The 19,055-nt window shown below is 34.9% G+C and overlaps 1 protein-coding gene across 1 annotated transcript; it reads right to left on the bottom strand.

The window, feature by feature from the left end:
- Positions 1–6,287: 6,287 nt before the first annotated feature.
- Positions 6,288–11,944, bottom strand: LOC149774482 (sex peptide receptor-related protein 2-like). The gene is made up of 2 exons (XM_089945171.1): positions 11,852–11,944; positions 6,288–7,710 (listed from the first exon to the last, which is right to left on the bottom strand). Exon 2 carries the CDS (start codon positions 7,678–7,680, stop codon positions 6,439–6,441), a length of 1,242 nt encoding a protein of 413 aa, XP_089801297.1. The 5' UTR covers positions 7,681–7,710; positions 11,852–11,944; the 3' UTR covers positions 6,288–6,438.
- Between the last annotated feature and the right edge of the window lie 7,111 nt (positions 11,945–19,055).

Genomic DNA, 19,055 nt, shown 5'->3' with positions numbered 1-19,055 from the left:
TAGTTTACATTTATCACTTGACCTTAATTATGAACTTCACATTATAGTATCTATCTATCTATCTATCTATATATATATATATATATATATATATATATATATATATATATATATATATATATATATATAGATAGATAGATAGATAGATAGATAGATAAAATATGACGAACATAGTAAAGAGGGAAAAAGTTGAGAGAATATTGAATACTTGATTCGTAAATGCAAAACCGCGAAATACACAATACATGTTAATATTCAGAGAAGATGTTGCATTACGAATCTTCCATAAACATATTCCGAAAGGGTGTGAGTGATGTAAAAAACTATCCTAGTATTTTAGCCATATTGAATATTACTTATATACGCTGGAGAGAGCAGGATAGTGGTGTAGTCATAGTCGGTGTAAACTGAAGTCCATTGCCATATTATAAAACTTTAAAACTTAAAGTGAGTTCTATTGCTAAATACAAACATCTGAGTGTCGCAATGATCTTGTAATACATATCAACAATTTTAGCACAGAATTTGTAGCTGTCGGAAATTTGAAGAATTATTTTTGGCGTGGATAAGAATTGTTGAAATGTAGTGCGAATGGATGATAGTCTGTGTATTCTGGATCACGCATCGTATCTGTCTTAATTCAAATTAAAGCATCGCACTCGAAATGAAAACTGTTGAAGATAATCGTATAACGTTATATTTGTAGTCAGTGACCTAATATGACTTATTAATCAATCATGGCTATCACCATGAACTTCTGAAATGTGTACTGTAACATGTAGCATGATGTCCCACCCAGTCAAATTATCCTGACACCAGGCCAACCAGTCCTAAAACTAACCTCTTAATGCTGAGCGCCATGCGAGGTAGCTGTTCGTACCATTTTTGTAAATCTTTGGTATGATTCGGCCTGGGATCTAACCCACGACCTCCCGGATACGAGTTGGACGCTCTAACCACTAGGCCACCGGAGCGGTTATCTTAGGAAAGAAAACACCACCTGTCTGTTTACAGAGTGAGAGGTAATTTCATCATATTTAGGAACTGTTTAAAAACAAAAAAGACAAACGCCTCAGGATAATGTCATACAGTAATATTTTGGGGAATCTTACACGACTGACCTGCACCTCTCCGGTGGCCTAAGTGGTTAGAGCGTCCGCCTCGGGTATGGGAGATCTCCGGCCGAGTCATACGAAAATGATCCTGGTAGCTGCCTCGCTTGGTGCTCAACATTAAGAGGTTAGTGTTATGACAGGTCGTCCTGGTGTCAGGATTATGTGAGTTGGTGCGACTTAATGCAGAATGTCTTCTCATGATGCCTCAGTGCTATACATTGCTATAAACTGCCACAGTGCAGACATCATAGCAATATGACTGAAAACTTGTTAAAGCTATGTTAAAAATCCAAATCACACACACACACACACACACACACACACTTTTCCAGCACGATTTGTATTACAACAACAAGATTCATAATACAGGGGGGCTAATTTGCGGTATGGGAGGAGCTATTTCGCTGCATGAGAAGCAAAATGCTAAAATATTTACAAAACATTTTCTACAACTTAATCATTTATCGATGTCGTAAATTTTATAGGATGAAAATTGCATAAAAGTATTATAAAACAGAATACATATATATTAGAATAACGGATTGAATCGAACAAAATAATTGTTTGCATTTATGTTAAGATTTCGTGCATGAAGTCCACTTCCCATGATCTCAATAACACTTGCCATATTCTCTTTTTCTCACAGCCCAAAGCAGTTAACATTACCAAATGACCTTTAGTGATGGCTGAAGCTGGTGAAGTGTTATCTGAAAAATGACAAAGTCCAACTTTGATTGACAAATGACTAAATCCAAATATGTTAGAAACTATCGGAAAGAGAGACATTTACAGTATCAAAAGTTAGCGGTGATATCAGTGGAAAATGTTAGGAGTCATTAGGGCAATTTTTAATGATATAAAAGCACGTGCTTAAGTCCAGTAATCTTATTACCGATGTGCGTAACTGTCCTTTGGCCTTTATTATTATTTTTTAACGATTTGAAACACCGTTTAGCTGAAGGAAACGGGGTTTTGGTAGAAACCTTAGAACTATTTTTTGTTGTTGTCATTATCTTTGCTGACACTGCTCACCAGTTGCAAAATATGCTCAATAGGCTGCATAGGTATTGCCTAAAATGGAAATTAAAAGTAAATATGGAAAGAAAAACAAGAGTTTTTCTATTTCGCAGATTTGGCTATCTCAGAAGTAAAATAAAATGGTACAATTGTCATACAGAAAATTGAATCGCATTATAAGTATTTAGGATACATTTTTCTTTTTTTTAAAAAAACCTCTTGGTATATGTGCCAGAAAACTCTATCCTTGCAGGCACTGAAGGCTATGCATATATTTAAGTAAACGTCTTTCAAAATTTGGCAAATTACCCGTAACTGGATTGCTTCGTCGGTCTGACTCAAAGATAGTTCCCATTCTTAACTATGGGGCTGAGGTTTGGGGTCTTACGATGCCCATGATATTGAAAAAGCTCATTTAATATTTAGTTAAGTCGACTCCATATGTATTCGTTTATAATGAATTAAGACAAATTAGTATTCAGAGTTGAACATATGAACTTTTTTTGGGTCGAAATATTGACTAAGAATACTAAAAATGTCAGTAGAAAGATATCTTAAACAATGTAAATTTAGAGTTAAGATGGAACGAATATCGTGATTGCTGGGCTAACAAAGCTAAAAAGCTTATATTTACATTTCAATTTGGCTATGTGTGGTGTACTCAGGGAGTACATGATGGAAATACATGTTTTAGATTGTTCAGCCAGAGATGTGAACATATTTCTAGGCAAACGATGCAGGATGAGATTAAGTCGATAGAACGACTACGTTTCTGTAGGTCATTGGGAGTAGAATTCATGTCACGGAATAAGGCAAGAAAATTTGGTAATGCCTTAGACCAATTTGGGTAATTGGTTTCTTAGACGCATTCAACGTTACATAGGGTAGTTCTTATTTTTTTTAATGGAGACTGGGCAATACATGCATCTCGTCTTAGGTCGTTAGCGGCTAGACCTCATAAAGCACGATGTGTACGGGTACTTTACCCTTGGTTGAGTACATTTTATTTGTTACGTGTTTATAGGAACCATACTGTATTATGCTGACAGTGATAGCATGGATCTTGTAAAGTATGTCAATAAGCGTAAGACTTACTACAGCCATAGGGGTACGCGATAAATAATATACAAGTCAAATTTATATACATATATATTAAATGCCTCCCATCAATATACCATCTTTAGTTTTCATTCTTAGGCTTTAAATCACTAGAATATTCTTGGTCTGTTATAATTCATCGAGGATTTTATTTTTTGACGTAAAATAATATGACCGCTCCGGAGCCTATTGGTTAGAGCGTCCGCCTGGGAAGCGGGAGGTCGTGTGTTTGAGCTCCATTTTATTACTGTTTGTTCGCTGTATGTAGAACGGTATGTAGAACTGAGAAGAAGCTATGTACCCACTTTTGTATATAAAAATCCAACATTAGAATAATTTAGGACTTTTATACAAAATAATGCTAGTAAAATTCTGATGACTAATGCAGTAATGTTTACTATAAAAGCCTTAAAGATTAGAGAAACCGTTTAATCTCCTGTTACAACAGACTCTAGATCAATATCACAAACCTTGACCCACGCTGGTTTTAGGGTTCTCTTTACATTTTTGATCACCGTGTGATAAATACTTGTATCTCACCCAATTCGAAAAATGCAATAATGGTTACTTTCCTGCACTATTATTTAAAGCACTATTCTTTGTAGTATTTGTACATAGAATCTTTTAAGTTGACAAAGATTCTTCTCTTGAAGACTTTGGAATTGTAAGAAAATAATTGAGCTCAAGCTAGGCTTATGAATATCTTCAATTTACTGTCTTCCTCAAGTTTTTGAAATGAATTGTCAACAAAAACTAAAAGAATTTTTCAAGGTAATTACCTAAACAAATAAGCCATAATAATTAAGTGTTAAGTCAGAATTTTTATTTGTTTTTTCTACGTTTCCTGCGTTGTAAAACACTACTATTATTGTACTATATGGAGCATCAACTCGTTAATGTGATTCAATGAATTGCATTCAATGTCTATTACTGCTCAACTGTGGATTTTGGAATTTAATAATAATAATAATAATAATAATAAAATGAAATAGACAATTTATGAGCGACAGCATGATTTTTGCTTCGAACGGTTTCTTATATTCGTGAAAATAAAAGACCGTGATAGCTTCAAAATGTCATACGATGCACATTTTATTTAAAGCTCTTTGTAAGGGCATATTTGTGTGTAGTATGAAATTCCACAAAATTTCTTATGTGGGCAAACTACGACTTATATATATTGGACATTGAGAAAGTGCCTAAGCTAGAATTGTTGTGTGAAAGTACGAGAGAAAATTCGTCACGTTTGGCCTAATTATTAAATGTTTATTGTGACTATTAAGCAACAGTTCCTTGTTAGAATCTCAAGTTGATACTCCATGTCGAGTATAGAGACACGTTGGACATTGCGAATCCACCCCATGCCGAGTGGAAACATATCTGTACCATCGGTCTTCACCAAATGCCACCATGAACAGTTGCACAAATTGCGACTAAGATATTACGAATAATTTACATTTCGTAAATCAAGCGATTGACAAGGTTATTTACCTGGATGATGATTAATCCTTATAGAGCGAATAACGTAACATAACAGAACACGTGGACTAAGACAACTGAGTCTTTGAATATTACATGAAAAAATATTAGTCATGATATAAAAGTGGCCTCAGAACTGACTGAGGAAACAACAACTCGGATTTTCGATAGTTAAGCAGAACGAGCATCCACATTCGACATTATTGTATCTACGCACTTGTATGGAGACCTGCATTATGATGATGACGTTACAGCTACGCAATTGGTATCTCATAGAAAAAATGACTAAAGATAATGATTCTTTCGCAAAGTATATTATTTATTTATTTTCAAAGCAGCCTTTTTAAATATAAAATTGAAAGACATGTATTTATAGATAAATCTGCCACCTCTTATTCATCATAGCTTCAGTGGTCTCACGATTGTTTGCTTACTTAAATGTATTGTTTTGCCATAAACACAGACACATGAGACCGGTCTACAAGATCGCACAACTTTAGAATAACCCCTTTCTTTACCATGTGATAGACATTTACATTGATGGTGGCACAACACTAATATGGTTTACATGGAGAACGAGAAGAAACTAATATGGTTTCATATAATTATATATAAGCATAGATTAATCATGCCCGATACGGATACAAGTGCTGAGAAAGATAACACGAACAAAGTCTTACATAAATAAATTAATGATGGTGGAATACATTCAGCAAGAGTACATATACAAAAATTCACAATCCAAAAACAATAGTTAACAAGAAAAAACAGTCTTTATTTTATTGATATGGCAGTATTTAAATGTGTCGAAAAAAATCAAATTGTGAATACTCATTAATTATACGAAGCGCCTTTTCACTTTTATATATGTCAGGAATAAGTCCACGAGAGAATATTCACATTCTCAATTAAATAAAGTAGAATGATAATAGCGATTTGAGATTTCGATTACTAATCTACATTGAAGCATACTATAATGAATGACTTTCACCTCGCATAACAAGCGAGTCTGTACGAGCCCTCGATTGTAACCCGCGTGCGTCTCAAAGTGAAGTTATCACTAGGTGCCCAGCGAGAAGGGGTAGTGGGCTCCGATCTGAATCAGCATCCAAATGAAACCCATATACAACTTGATTATGGTTGAACATGTTGAAACCATAAGGTGTAACCAGCGGGAGCCCCGCAAAGTGTTAGACTAATCAATACATATACAGGCAGGTGTAGTCGCTGTTAGTGTGGCTGTATCGTCTCATTAGGAAGTACAATAAAATGTAGCTTATCAATGCGTCTTTAATTCTTGAGGAAAAATATTCATTTCTTTACAAGTATTCTGACGTTTTTTCTTGTTATGCATAACATGCAAAATTGAAAACCACCAGTATAAAAAGACTCAAATGAATGTTTATAGAAGTTTATAGAAGTGCTAATCAATATTAAATGAATATTATGATTTCCTTTAACATGATTATTAATGAATATATATATATATATATATATATATATATATATATATATATATATATATATATATATATATATATATATATATATATATATATATATATAGTATAATATAATATAATAGCTTGTGGAATCATAAATCAAAATGTGTCCGTTTTGACATTGACTTAATATGGGAAAGGTGCACATAGTTTCAGAGAAGGTCTGCATCACCGTAATTTTCATAAACTCACATGCCGATATATTTGTAACTAATTAATGATGTAGTTTATACAAAAGTAGATTTCTCGTTCACATCCGTTCCCTTTGTGCTATGGGATTGACTCTGGCTCGTTTCCATAGATACAGTTGTAAGGGGGACGGTGGCTCGCTTTGACAGCAATTTTCTCATAATATCTACGAACATGGATTTAAACTCGTCCCTGAAACGCCTGTTCATAATTATATAGACCCAAAAGTTTGCATGGAAACTTAGCAACAAGGCAATCTCGTATATGACATGGAAAAGACGATTTCCTCTTAGTCCCAGGATTTCTTGCCCGCTATGTGTTTTGATTACAGTCACCAGTAGAAAAATGCCGTATGGGATTTCTGGAATCAGGAAGATGATAGCAATGCAAACCACAATAATGGAGACTCTCTTATTTTGTTGGCCCCTCTCTCGATTTTGTTCAAGACCGAGTGACTCTTTTCGCATGTTTCGATGAAACAGCTTTTGGATCATTAGGATTGTGAGGACAAGTAATAACACGCATGGGAGTATATTCACAAGAAACAGAGTTATCCACAGAAAGGTGCAAGATTCCACACATGGATTTTCAATAGCCCACTGACAGAAACCTTGAATTTTGTCTGCTTTTTTCTCATTAAGATGGTATGTGTGGATGACAAACGCACATATAATGATAACGGCTAATGCGATCAAAATTCGACGAGTGGTAAACCAAGATTTTGTTTTGAACGGAAACCAAACACAGAAAAATCTTTGAAATCCAAGTAACAACGTCTGCCATATGGACACCGTGTGGAAAGCCTTGGATATGTAAAATTTAGAAATCATAAATGCCTCACACCAGCCTTCATTCAGTCCGACCCATCCCTGCTTCCCACTGGTGAAGACATGTATATACGTAGGCAGGGTGACAAGTCCAGTAAGAGAGTCCGATATTGCGATGAAAAGAAGGATAAGGTTGGTGGTTGTTCTCATGGTTTTTCTAACGAAAACTGCTACAATCAGCATATTTGCAAACGCCGTTACAATAACCAGGAATGTCCAAACGTAGATATAAGTGTTCTCTTCAAAATCATGCAGTTGGTAATAGAACACCGAATAATAGGGAGAATCTGAATCCTCGTAGTAAGCATCTAAGCTAGGATTTGAAAGCAGATGAGTTTTGTCTTGGCTACCATTTACCGTAGAATTTTCCAACGAATTTGGCCACGAAGTGACATTGTCTGGAAGCATATTTGACTCTTCATGGTTCTCCAAGCTGCTATTTCTATGAGACATCTGGGTTACGTGAATCTATCTTTTCCAAGTCTGAAAATATTTTAAGCCGTTGTATTTACTATATTTTCAATGCAAGATTTCATTGTATTATGTACATACATGATCATAATATGCATTTAGATGATGTCATGATAGTTCTCACGTATGAAACTCATAATATTAATTTATTACTTTCCTGGATACGGTTTCTCTGTTAGAAAGTTTGACATTATCATACCAGGCCAAATTTCTATTTACTATTTATTCCAAATGCTTTCTTATAAACTTCCTTTCTTATAACGTTTAGTTCGTTACAGTGTTTGATTTGTGTGGTTCACCTGCAAACAATGGCTCAGTTAGAAAGTTTTTATCAAATGAGGCTTCTAATTGAATAGAAAAACGATGGCGGTCAGTTAAAGAATAAGACATAACACGAAAGACACGATTAACGAAAACGTGATAATCACACGTCATTAATAACTTGTAAATATCAAAAGCTTAACAGAGATGATATGGAACAAAGGCGTGACAATCACATCTGGTTTATAATTGGTTGCTTATAATCACAGGTTGCTGGTTCAATGGAATCATGAAGGAAATTGTTTCTAAAGTATACTTTAGAAATATCCTTTGGTTGTTGTTTTGCATATTTAATTTATATTGTGTTATTCACCTTTGTCCGTGATTGAGGATATATTTTGCGCCTATCTGATTTTTAAATTTTTTAAAGATGTTTACTTTGGTTTGAATTCAATGCCTAACCTTATATAACAACTTAGAATGTTCTATAAACCTGGCTTTGCTTAAAATTAGTGACGTTTTCGGGAAAATAATATTGCGTCATAGGTCACGTTATAGTCTGTATATATAGAATGACGGAATAACTATTCTGTTGCAAGCTCAGTAGCTGTAATATTTACTTTTGTGTTCAGACGTAATTTGAGCGGAAATAATTTTTAAATTATTAATTGAAATTAAAACGTGCTCATTGACGGTTTGAACTAAAACTCTACTTTCGGAATATTGTCAATTCATTTTAAGACATTCTGAATTATATATAATACATTATGATTCATCAAACCAGTTAGCATTTTTAAAACTATTGGTACATCAACACATTCTATACTGAAATTCATATGGAACAATATTTACATGTAGACTTGTGATAGAACATTTAGGATTTTTTGGCTCCTTACTTGCAGACTTGTGATAGAAGATTTAGGATTGTTTGGTACTTAATTCACATTTCCTCTTACGGTTTCACTTTTGTAATTTACAGAAATAAATGAGTCATTAAATTTACTAAATTTGTTGCTTCGATTCTTTCTATTAATTAGTTTAAGACCATAGATTCGCAACACTGTAGTTCTATGCAGTCATGTCGAGGAATTAAGTACAGCGTGAAGTTTTCAATTCTGGTTGTTGTGAAAATGCATGAAAATTCCACGGTGAGTAAAAGAAAACATAATTCTTTATACACACAATTACAAATAAATATATTAGCAATAGAAGCCAAAGTACCAACGTGTTCAAATCAAATGATGCATAACGAACCTTGACGACGACAAAAACAACAACAACAAAAGCAACAACAACAACATAGGTGTATAAATCAAATTTACTTTCCTCAATCAATATGATTTACCGTTCATAGCGTGATGTTTCTACAGACTGTGTTGCAAACTGTTTTTTTTTTTTAAGGCAGGGATATTGAGCAAACAAATTTAATTATCAGTGATTATAATGCTGATGAACCTCTCGCCATGGTGAGTGGCGCTTACATGGGTTTGACAATAAGGATGTTGATTTCTTAGATTATGTTAATTCTTAACGTGACACTGTCACATGTGTGATACGAAAATGTATTCTGCCATGTGTATATTGTTTGCGAAATTAGTAATTGCTAGATGAAGAAGAACCCGGAAAAAACGATTATAGCCACTGACTCATGGGTAGCTATCGGTCAGCTTTTTCACTTTTCACGTTGACCGGACATTGATGAGATGGCATTAATCAGTAAATAAGATCGTTTCAGATCACTCAGCGACTAAGGGCCCCTTCAACACTACATTCGTATGTGATAAGTAACAGTCATATATGTAATATATACCAAATATGTACGTGATGGCTAGCACCTACATCATAGTTATTGCTTTGATAACGCGAATGTTTGTTGATAATTGTCAGGCATGGTCTAGGTAACTTGCACTGTTCTAGTGTCAGAAATAAGATTATAAAATTCTAACCTCATCTGATATTTCCTCATTTGCTTATTTAATGTAATATACATTTCATTGCATAAGTGTTTGATAAGTCACGACGAGTGTCGTCATTGAATGGGGACAGGATGCGTAGGGTCGGATTAAAGTGGAAGCCCAAGGGTTCAAACTCTTTCACTAGCCTTCTAGGCAAATGTTTCCTTACTCCAGACCGTTTGTGATCGTGTTACTGTTATGATCCGTAAATAAACATCACAACTGTATGCTAAAGTTGCATACAAAATATTACATAATTCACAACCTTAGATTGAGCACTAGAAAATCTAAACTTTTGAACACGACTGATATCACAGTTTGGCTCGCGTCATTTCAGAAAGGACAAGTCGAACCAAATAAGAAAGCGATTCGAGTATTCGTCCCTGTCCTTTGTCTAACGACCCAGTGGTCCCAGTTATTAGGAATCAACCAATAGCTGAATTTCAAACTGCTATTGCATTTATATTGCAAAACCAACATAAGTAAGTAAAACAAAATCAATTTACGGGGTTAACCACATTAACCCAAAAAAAAAAAATGGATACAGTAAGAAAAAACACTTAACACAACATAACAAGACGTAAATAAAGAAAACAACCAAATGCAATAAGGCAAGAAATAACGGAATGTAATTTACATAATGCAGGATGAAGTAAGTGTTAAGTTAATATGTAAATTAATTTAGCATGTAATTGAATTTAGTCTCTATCGTAATAAAAGTGATATCGCCACTATTACAAAGCGACTTTGGGGGCTACTTTCTTTTCCCATTTAGGAGATCAATCTGCCCTCAGATAATATGTGTTCTCCATATTTAATTCTTAATTCTTCTGATTCGCTCTCACCGTGTCTACATTTAGACTACATGGTCAAAACTACATGCAGTATACTGTCATGTTCTGAATGTATTGTGAAGGAATGAAAAAATGCCGGTAAACAACAAAACCAAAAAGTAGAATTAAAAATAAAACTATTAAATGAATATCAGGTTGAGTTTAAGAATTGGTTCATTTAACATAATTATCAAAATGAATCATGCAAACTGTTATTACCTATTATCTACCATGGCCTAGTTTTATTAGATATACAGTGTCATCATCTATACTTAGCATGATCTGGTTCTATTTCAATTGCAGTATCACCTGTACGTTTATAAACAAACTTCAATATAAACCCTTCGACAAACAGTACAAAATGTATGGACAAACTCTTAATTGAATTAAATAAGAAAGCCTGGTTAACAATCTGTGTTAATGGTCATCAAAAGCATGCTCATGTTTGACAGCAGTCGAGCAGTTCAATAATGGACGAGTGTTGATTGAAACAAAAACAAAAAGTAGGTAAAGCGTCTCTTACTGAACTATACTACCAGATTAGTAAGGCCACATTATTAGGTTTGAATGTAGAAATACAAAAAGCGATCCACACATCATAATATGGAAATTCACAATCATTAAATTGTTAAATTAACTAAGCAAGTAAACTGTGTTACGCTCTAATTGCTATCAATATGTATCAGATATTTGCTATGGAAAATAAATGTCTTATGCTAAATCGTAATCATTTGAACAAACGACATCATACAAGGTATTACATTGATGATAACTATTGGTAGGTGTTGTTCCTAAATTATTATACAATTATCGGTGCAGTAAAAAAGTTTACCTGTCTACAAAGCGTTGGCACGATAAGATGGAGAAGACTCAGGAAAATAAACGTTTGCCGCCTTTAAATATAAATAATTGGGAGAAAATCTACCTTGATTTCGCATCATATCTAGAATCTGGAAATTGTCAAGAGAGACTGTGACAATATAATGTTTCGACTTATTTATTTTATTATACCTCAAACTACGTAGATATCCAATAATTAGCAAAGAGCACACTAACAGTAACATACTTTTAACTCATGTATTATGAATACATTTTATACTTTACCCAGGTTAGAAAAGTTTCCTTGTCGCTAAATGTTCCGACTTCTTTGAAATACTTGTCCAACTGTTGCACGTTAAGCGATGCTCTTTGTATCATTTAATCATATCACCCAATGTGTCCACTTAACATAGGCGTACATATCTGATAAAGTGTCTTTAATTTCCTGATGTACATGTGTTCAACATAGCAGGTCTACGTCTGAAATATTGTCGAAGTGACAACTACCGATCAACATTTCTCTAAGTAGTTAAGAGGATTGATACAACCCAGTGCTTTGTTTGTAAGGGGATGTTAACATTGTCGGTCAATAAAGCCATAAGGAGAAATTCAATATTGGTGATCGGAAGGAAAAAGTACCAACTGCACTTTGTGTTCTCTATATAATTTTGAAAAAAGTCTAGCCATATGCTAATATCGTGGGGATGCAATACATTTAAAATTTAGCACACATTGTTACCAATCTGATCATTTAAGTCTACTACATCTTCATTTGACATAACATGGAAAGTATCCTTTGGAGCAACAAATAATGTGATTATACCAGCTCAAATAAAACAACAACGCTTCAACTAGAGGTTCCCGATGTGACATATTCTATAAAAGGAAATGCGATAGACGTGGTGGAAGAGTTGTGAGGACGAATGGTTGTGGCTCCATGATACATGAGAGAATCGCAAGTATCCACATAAACCAACAAACTGATGAGGTGGGCGCCGGTAGATGACCACATCTAACATAGCCAGTACTAATCTTGCTGTTTACTTGCTTCAATACTATATTCTAGTTCTCGAAGAAATGTCCTACTACAAGATTTCGTATGCGGTCGATTGAATATTAATATGTAGGCTTATTGTGTCATTTTGAAGACTACAAGAATACTTTATGTGATCGTGACATCTATGACTTATTGATATGTATTTTAGCTGAATTCACCACATGTGATGGCTTTCCTTGGGTTGTTTTGGTCCCTGTCATTGGTGCTGCAAACATTTTTTGGGACATTACGTTGAGAATTCAGTCTGCATGGTTGTGTTTCTTAGTACTATCAGTGCAGTCATCAGCGCCGATGTTAAAGCTGAGATATTAATCAAAGCTTAAAACCTTGTTTTAGTTACGTACTACGCAAGGAAAACTATATCATCACCGTCGCTGTTGCCAGTGTTTACTTGGCACACATGGAATACAAATTATTTGAGCATCCATACTGCCGTGGTATTAGTGGTCCATAATAGTAGTACTGCCTTTCTTGCTAACGCCTAACACGAAAGCCTTGCAACCATCTTTGTGTCAATTTTTTCACCAGAAACATTATTAGGTGCATACAGCTCACAGAATCTTCATTCACTGGAACACATTTAAGTTTTCGCAATTGGTAACCACATATAATACAACAAAGCTAGGGGCGTGCAGTTAGACGTGGAATACAACTCATTGAAGCTGCCTGACAATACTTACTCTGGAGTACTGATACAGCTTGCAAAACAATTAATCGACAAGGAATACAAATTATTTGCAAGAGGAGAATCTCCGCCAGCTGTGATTGAAAAGTATCAGTTCAGATTGTAATGGAACGAGAATGCAAATCATAAAGACCTTGATCACTAGATTGTACTCGTAGTACCCTGAGCAAACCGGCTGTTGGCTAGGGGTAACAGCGCTTGGAACAAGAGTTAAAATACTGCCCTCAGCGTCTTTTCTGGCTCGATTGCTACTACAAAACATTCTGATATTCATCGAAGCGTATTTAGCAATAACATATCCTTAGAGGGCATGGAAAACCATCTTTCACTCTTCTCATCGGCAGGATCAGCACAGTTCTTTTCGAAAAGAACGTGTTCTTTAATTTTACAATGATCGGCCAGAAAAAGAAGTAACCACTAAAGCATGTGAACAGAAGGCACTATACTTGTGACTCTTTGCCATCTTGTTGACAAGCTTGTTGAAAACTATGCCTTTTCCGGATCTAAATATATAATTAAAACAACTGCGATTTGCTTGGAAATGAAAGCCGTGTTTCTGATATGCTCTTTCGACAGATTACTGCGACGCATATTGGAATTTACCTTTAACTGTTTTCAGAGGAGTCCTCCACCACATCCCAAACAATTAAACATTTACACTACGCTCCGCACTGGAGTTTTAATGTGCCGCTGTACTAAAATATTGAAGATTCCCATAAGTTTAGCTTGAAAAGAAATGTCGATGGCTGAGAATTCCCTACGTGCTTAGACTGAGACTGAGCAATTGCGTGGTATCTACAAAAAGCATCCCCGTACCGTCAATGCGGTCGACAGCACTCTGATATGGTTATGACAGGCAGTTCGGAGGAATCGATTTATTGTCAACAATTATCGTGTTTCAAGCACAGCCGGCCCTGAAATCGTTTTGTTGTGTTGCGGTCAGCTGTTGATCGCCGTTGATTAGGTATACGGTGTCCGAATACGAAGTCGAGAATACTTGACAACAAAAAGCGAGATCAAAGCAACGTTCAATATGATCCTCGACCACGTGACACAGGTGCTATACAACAATACGATATCCAAGGAATAATTTAATGTCATCCTCGACAAGAATGACAATTATGTTTTCCATAAACAATGAGCCATGGATGAAAATGCAGAAAACGAGATAATTACCCGCGGAAAGGACTTTGCATGTTCAGAACTCTTAAAAAATATAAGACTGATTGCATCTGAAAACTCACGATGAGCATAGACGGGCACATTGGAGTCATCTGGAAAACCGTTTTTCATATGATACTAACTTTCAATAAAACAATAAATAATTGCACAAAATATTTATTTAAATGATTTTTGTTATAATCGGATACACACGAAAATCAGCGAATACCATTCAAGAACACCTGCAGACTTTATTGAATTATAACAAAATCTCACAATTAGGATTATTAGCGTCTGTCTATTTCATGCAAGTCAAACTGGCAGCGTGATTTTCGTGTACATATCATCAAATATGTACCAGAGTAATTTTTCCGTATGTCTCAGTAATCCCATTCTAGAAAATGAAACACTTTCTCCGGGCTGAAGAGTCATAGGGTTTGAAACTAGGGGAAGATTCTGTCCCCGTGAAGGACGTGTGATACCAACACACAGGTAGTTCTACATTTATAATGATTTTGCCAAGTATTTTTAAGCAGTGTACAATAAGCTTAACCGTGTCAGCTCTTGTTAAAATTATTTACAGGAAAATGTTAAGTGGTTTCTAGAAGTGACCGCTTGGACGTTGGAACAGATAGCAGGATCTCAGCAATCAAATCACTTCACGAGCAGTCAGCATACACTTAATCCTCTGGTCGTGACTGGTATGTTTGGTTATTTTCGTACAGGTTGAAGTTAAATGCAACTAACAAACTGAATAATATGACCAACAACCGTACTTTTGTTTTGCACAAAAAATTGATCATTGATGCGTGCTTTAAAACGTTGTTGTGTATATCAATATATTTTGCAACGTTTAGTTCATGGCTGTGTCTACGTTGTGTGCATGTTTGTAAATTCTAGTAATTATCAATAATCGAATCAGTACGCAATTAATGTGTTGTCCATTGGTATAAATCCTATTTTAATAGCCATTAAGCTCTAAATAGGTGTTGAAAGCCTCAATTCAAACAATATATTGAATCTGTTGGCATGTTGGTGGTAATTACTTATTAGGTGATAGGTTCTTATAAGGATTTTAATATTTCCATTGGATGGGTTATGTCGTTGGAGTAGATATTGCGAAATATTAGAGTGAGAAATACGATCCATTACTTGGGGTATATTGCGACATATTTTCGTAATAGACACTCGGGGATGTATGTAAGGAGAGAAATGAGTAAGTAATTCATTCCTATTTCGGATTTATTCCTATTTCGGATTCCTATTTTGGAGTGTTATTTACAATGTAGTAGTTGCTGTTGTTAAGAAGTATTTAATGTTATGTTTACATATTATTTGAGAGAACACATTTGTTTGGATTATTCCAAGGGATCAATAACTGATCATTTTGAGGCACCAGGACTGTTAGCAGATCAGTACATTCGGGATAAAACTAGTCATTCGTAATTTTAATAAATACAATTGATATTACTTCCTATAATGTAGTTTACTCTGACAGTCTTTATGAAATATGTCATTGGAAGATGAATATTTCTACTCATGACAAACATCACCATTGCTTCACTAGATTTGTCACCGATACAAAGGAGAAAGACTCAAGAGTCTCGTCACCGTTACGTGCGAAAAGAATTCCAAGCTACATCATTATTGTGATGAATTTATCCATTACTATGCTCCAAAAACAAATCGCATATTATTTTCTTTTCGTTGCTCCATTAAACATCATTTGGTGATTATATGTCCCTTATATGAGTAACTAAAGCCTGCATAAGAAATATATATATATATATATATATATATATATATATATATATATATATATATATATATATATATATATATATATATATATATATATATATATATATATATCAAGTGGAGCGATCTAAAATGTCCTCTAATATAATCAATCAGCGGCAATACTTTCTTTCATCACTACTTTGAAATTATCAATCTCGCTCAGATTACTGTCCGATATCAAACATAAAAATCTTTTCTATAGAAACAGAATGATATTTACCAGTTTAAACAATGCCTTGTTGACATTGGCAGTATCCATCAACAACTATGATATACATGTAATAACGTAACTTAATATTGAAAATAATATACAAGCTATTTATATATGGAATTTCAATTGAGAAGACACACACACTCATATATATTGTTACGAGACTATACTCTTGCAATAAGCAACATAAAAGAGTGAACGACAGCAAGCTTTACAGTTTTTTGTAACAAATAATTAATTTCTCTAAAATACAAAAAAAAGAGAGAAAGAACGTACGGTATTGCGAAGTAAATCCAAAAACAATCAAAGAGTTACGGACACAAGTCTTAGTATTTTAACGTCCTGAATAAACCTCAGTACAAATCCCGAAGAAATCCAAAATCTGAAGGTGATGACGTGCCTGTTATGGCTTAAATAGTGTTGATGAGTCAACAATCCTTTGTTGAATCACAGTAATATAGTTCCCGGGTTGACTTCAGTATTAAGTTAGTGTTTTTATCCAAGCATTTTATCAGAGCTCTGTGTAATCCAGAGAAGAAAAAAATTGAATATAAAAAGAAAAGAAAATTCAGCACAACAGGTAGCAACATAATACAACTCGAAATCAGATTCGGTTATTTTTGTATTCCTACTTGTTGAACATCTGACATCATCAATATTAAATCGTTTACATGTAATGTATTGCATTGCAACATTTTCAGATCACATATCGTAAAAATGTGATCCCTCCTCCCTCTAAAAAAGATCAACTAATAGACCATAATCAACACCGATGTGTCCATATGATACATCAGATCAACGCTGTTTGTATGCATGATAAACAAGACAACATACGTTTTTCCGTGAAGAGCCGATGGCTATATAACTTTATAATATGGGGTAGCAAAACGATTTTAAAGATGCCTATCATGGTATCCATACTTATCAGATCGGCACCATTTTAATTTAGGACTAATACATTACAAGAAGTATTTTGGTGAGAACCTCTTATTGGTGCGTCTTTCCACTCAGGAGTAGCGTGAACAATATGTTCGAGTTGGATGCTGTGTTAGCCATGTTGAATGTTTGAGTGACATCATTTTCATTTAGAAACAATTCGAATAAGTGTAGTAAAATGTCATGGCAATCCTCAAGGTTGAGTTGTAGCAGTACATAATGCATCTATACAATGTGTTATCTTCACATTTTCTATGATAATTCCAATGAGCATAGTTCACTTAAAGTGATCGAGTATGTGAATGTCTAAACAACTTCATTGGATTTTTAATGCAAAATACCACCGTCGAAACAAGGTATTACCTGAGAAGAATATGACAAGTGCTAAAAATTCCCCTCCTCATTGGTCCAAATTATTCACCAACAATTTTGGACTACGGATAGGAGCGGAGTTCAGTACAGTTGTACATTTCCATTTACTTTCTCAGTTCTCCTTGAGCAACGTCATACTCTATTGTAATTTTAAATACTTTTTTAGACCAATAGTAGCAAGGGAACTTCCATGTAGCTGTATACTTCAGTTTCCTTTTCTCTGTTCTCAAGTGATGCATTGTTACAGCGGTATTTTGTGTAACAAGATAACCGGGTGGGATATTTCGGATTGACAACATAACACGTTTTGACGACACATATATGGTTTAATGTGGCGATTTATATGAGTAGTGGAATTTGAAGATGTGTGCGTATTTATAATCGAAATATTGGATCTATTTAACATAAAAACGCACAGTTTCAAAGATGGAAAAAATATACAAATAAATTAGTTCAGTAACCCTAAAACACAGGATAAATGATTTCACAAATGATTCAATAATGGAAAGATGAATATAGTTCACTCAAATAGTAAACGATGCAAGTCTTTACACATAGTACAAAATGTATTCGCTCAGGTAGCGAAATTATGTCACTAAACACAAGGACGGATATACAATCTATCCTTCCAGTCCTGAATAATACACTGGGTCTTACTAACCCAAAATTAGCATACAGCTAAAAATACATGTGTGGAGATGCACTCCGTCACCCGTGCACCATATCTGCTCCACAGCTCCTCCGAATCAATTTCACAACTGATATAGACTCCGGACCCTCGGAATACTATGATCACTCGGAACATTAGACCCTCCGGACACTTGAAATATTAGACCCTCCGGACCCCCTGGTCCTTTGACGGCTCTACAGCTGGGTCACCTTAGTCACTCTGGACACTCCGGACGCTAGACATTAGACGCTCCGGCACCTTAAACGCTCCTGACACACGGACGTTTCTACACTCTGACAACTCCGGACACCCCGGATATTCCTACCATCAAAAAAAGCCCTACAGCTGGAGTTGTGCGAATCCTTTTAGCAGGCCGCTTGCTGACAAAACCATTAGTATTGTAAAGGTCCTTTACATGCAGTAACGTATTTATACCTTTAGAATTTTCGTTTTGCCTTAGAGAAAGGCACCTTGCACGTGTGGCATAGGACGAATCGTACTCACGATTTCGAAATACATAGACCATATATATAATCACTATCGGGTATCGTTGTACAGCGAAAAGAAACGAAACCCGAGTACATGTATTTAAGGAAC

This window comes from Sinohyriopsis cumingii, unplaced genomic scaffold (assembly GCF_028554795.1).
Source record: "Sinohyriopsis cumingii isolate HCF-2022 unplaced genomic scaffold, ASM2855479v2 utg000229l, whole genome shotgun sequence".
Classification (NCBI taxonomy): Eukaryota; Metazoa; Mollusca; class Bivalvia; order Unionida; family Unionidae; genus Sinohyriopsis; species Sinohyriopsis cumingii.
The sequence above is the reverse complement of the archived record's forward strand: the minus strand, read 5'-3'. Positions and strand labels throughout refer to the sequence as shown.

Bases quoted from the DNA above. Each gene is read 5' to 3' on its own strand.
- LOC149774482 (XM_089945171.1), bottom strand. From the start codon at position 7,680: ATGTCTCATAGAAATAGCAGCTTGGAGAACCATGAAGAGTCAAATATG.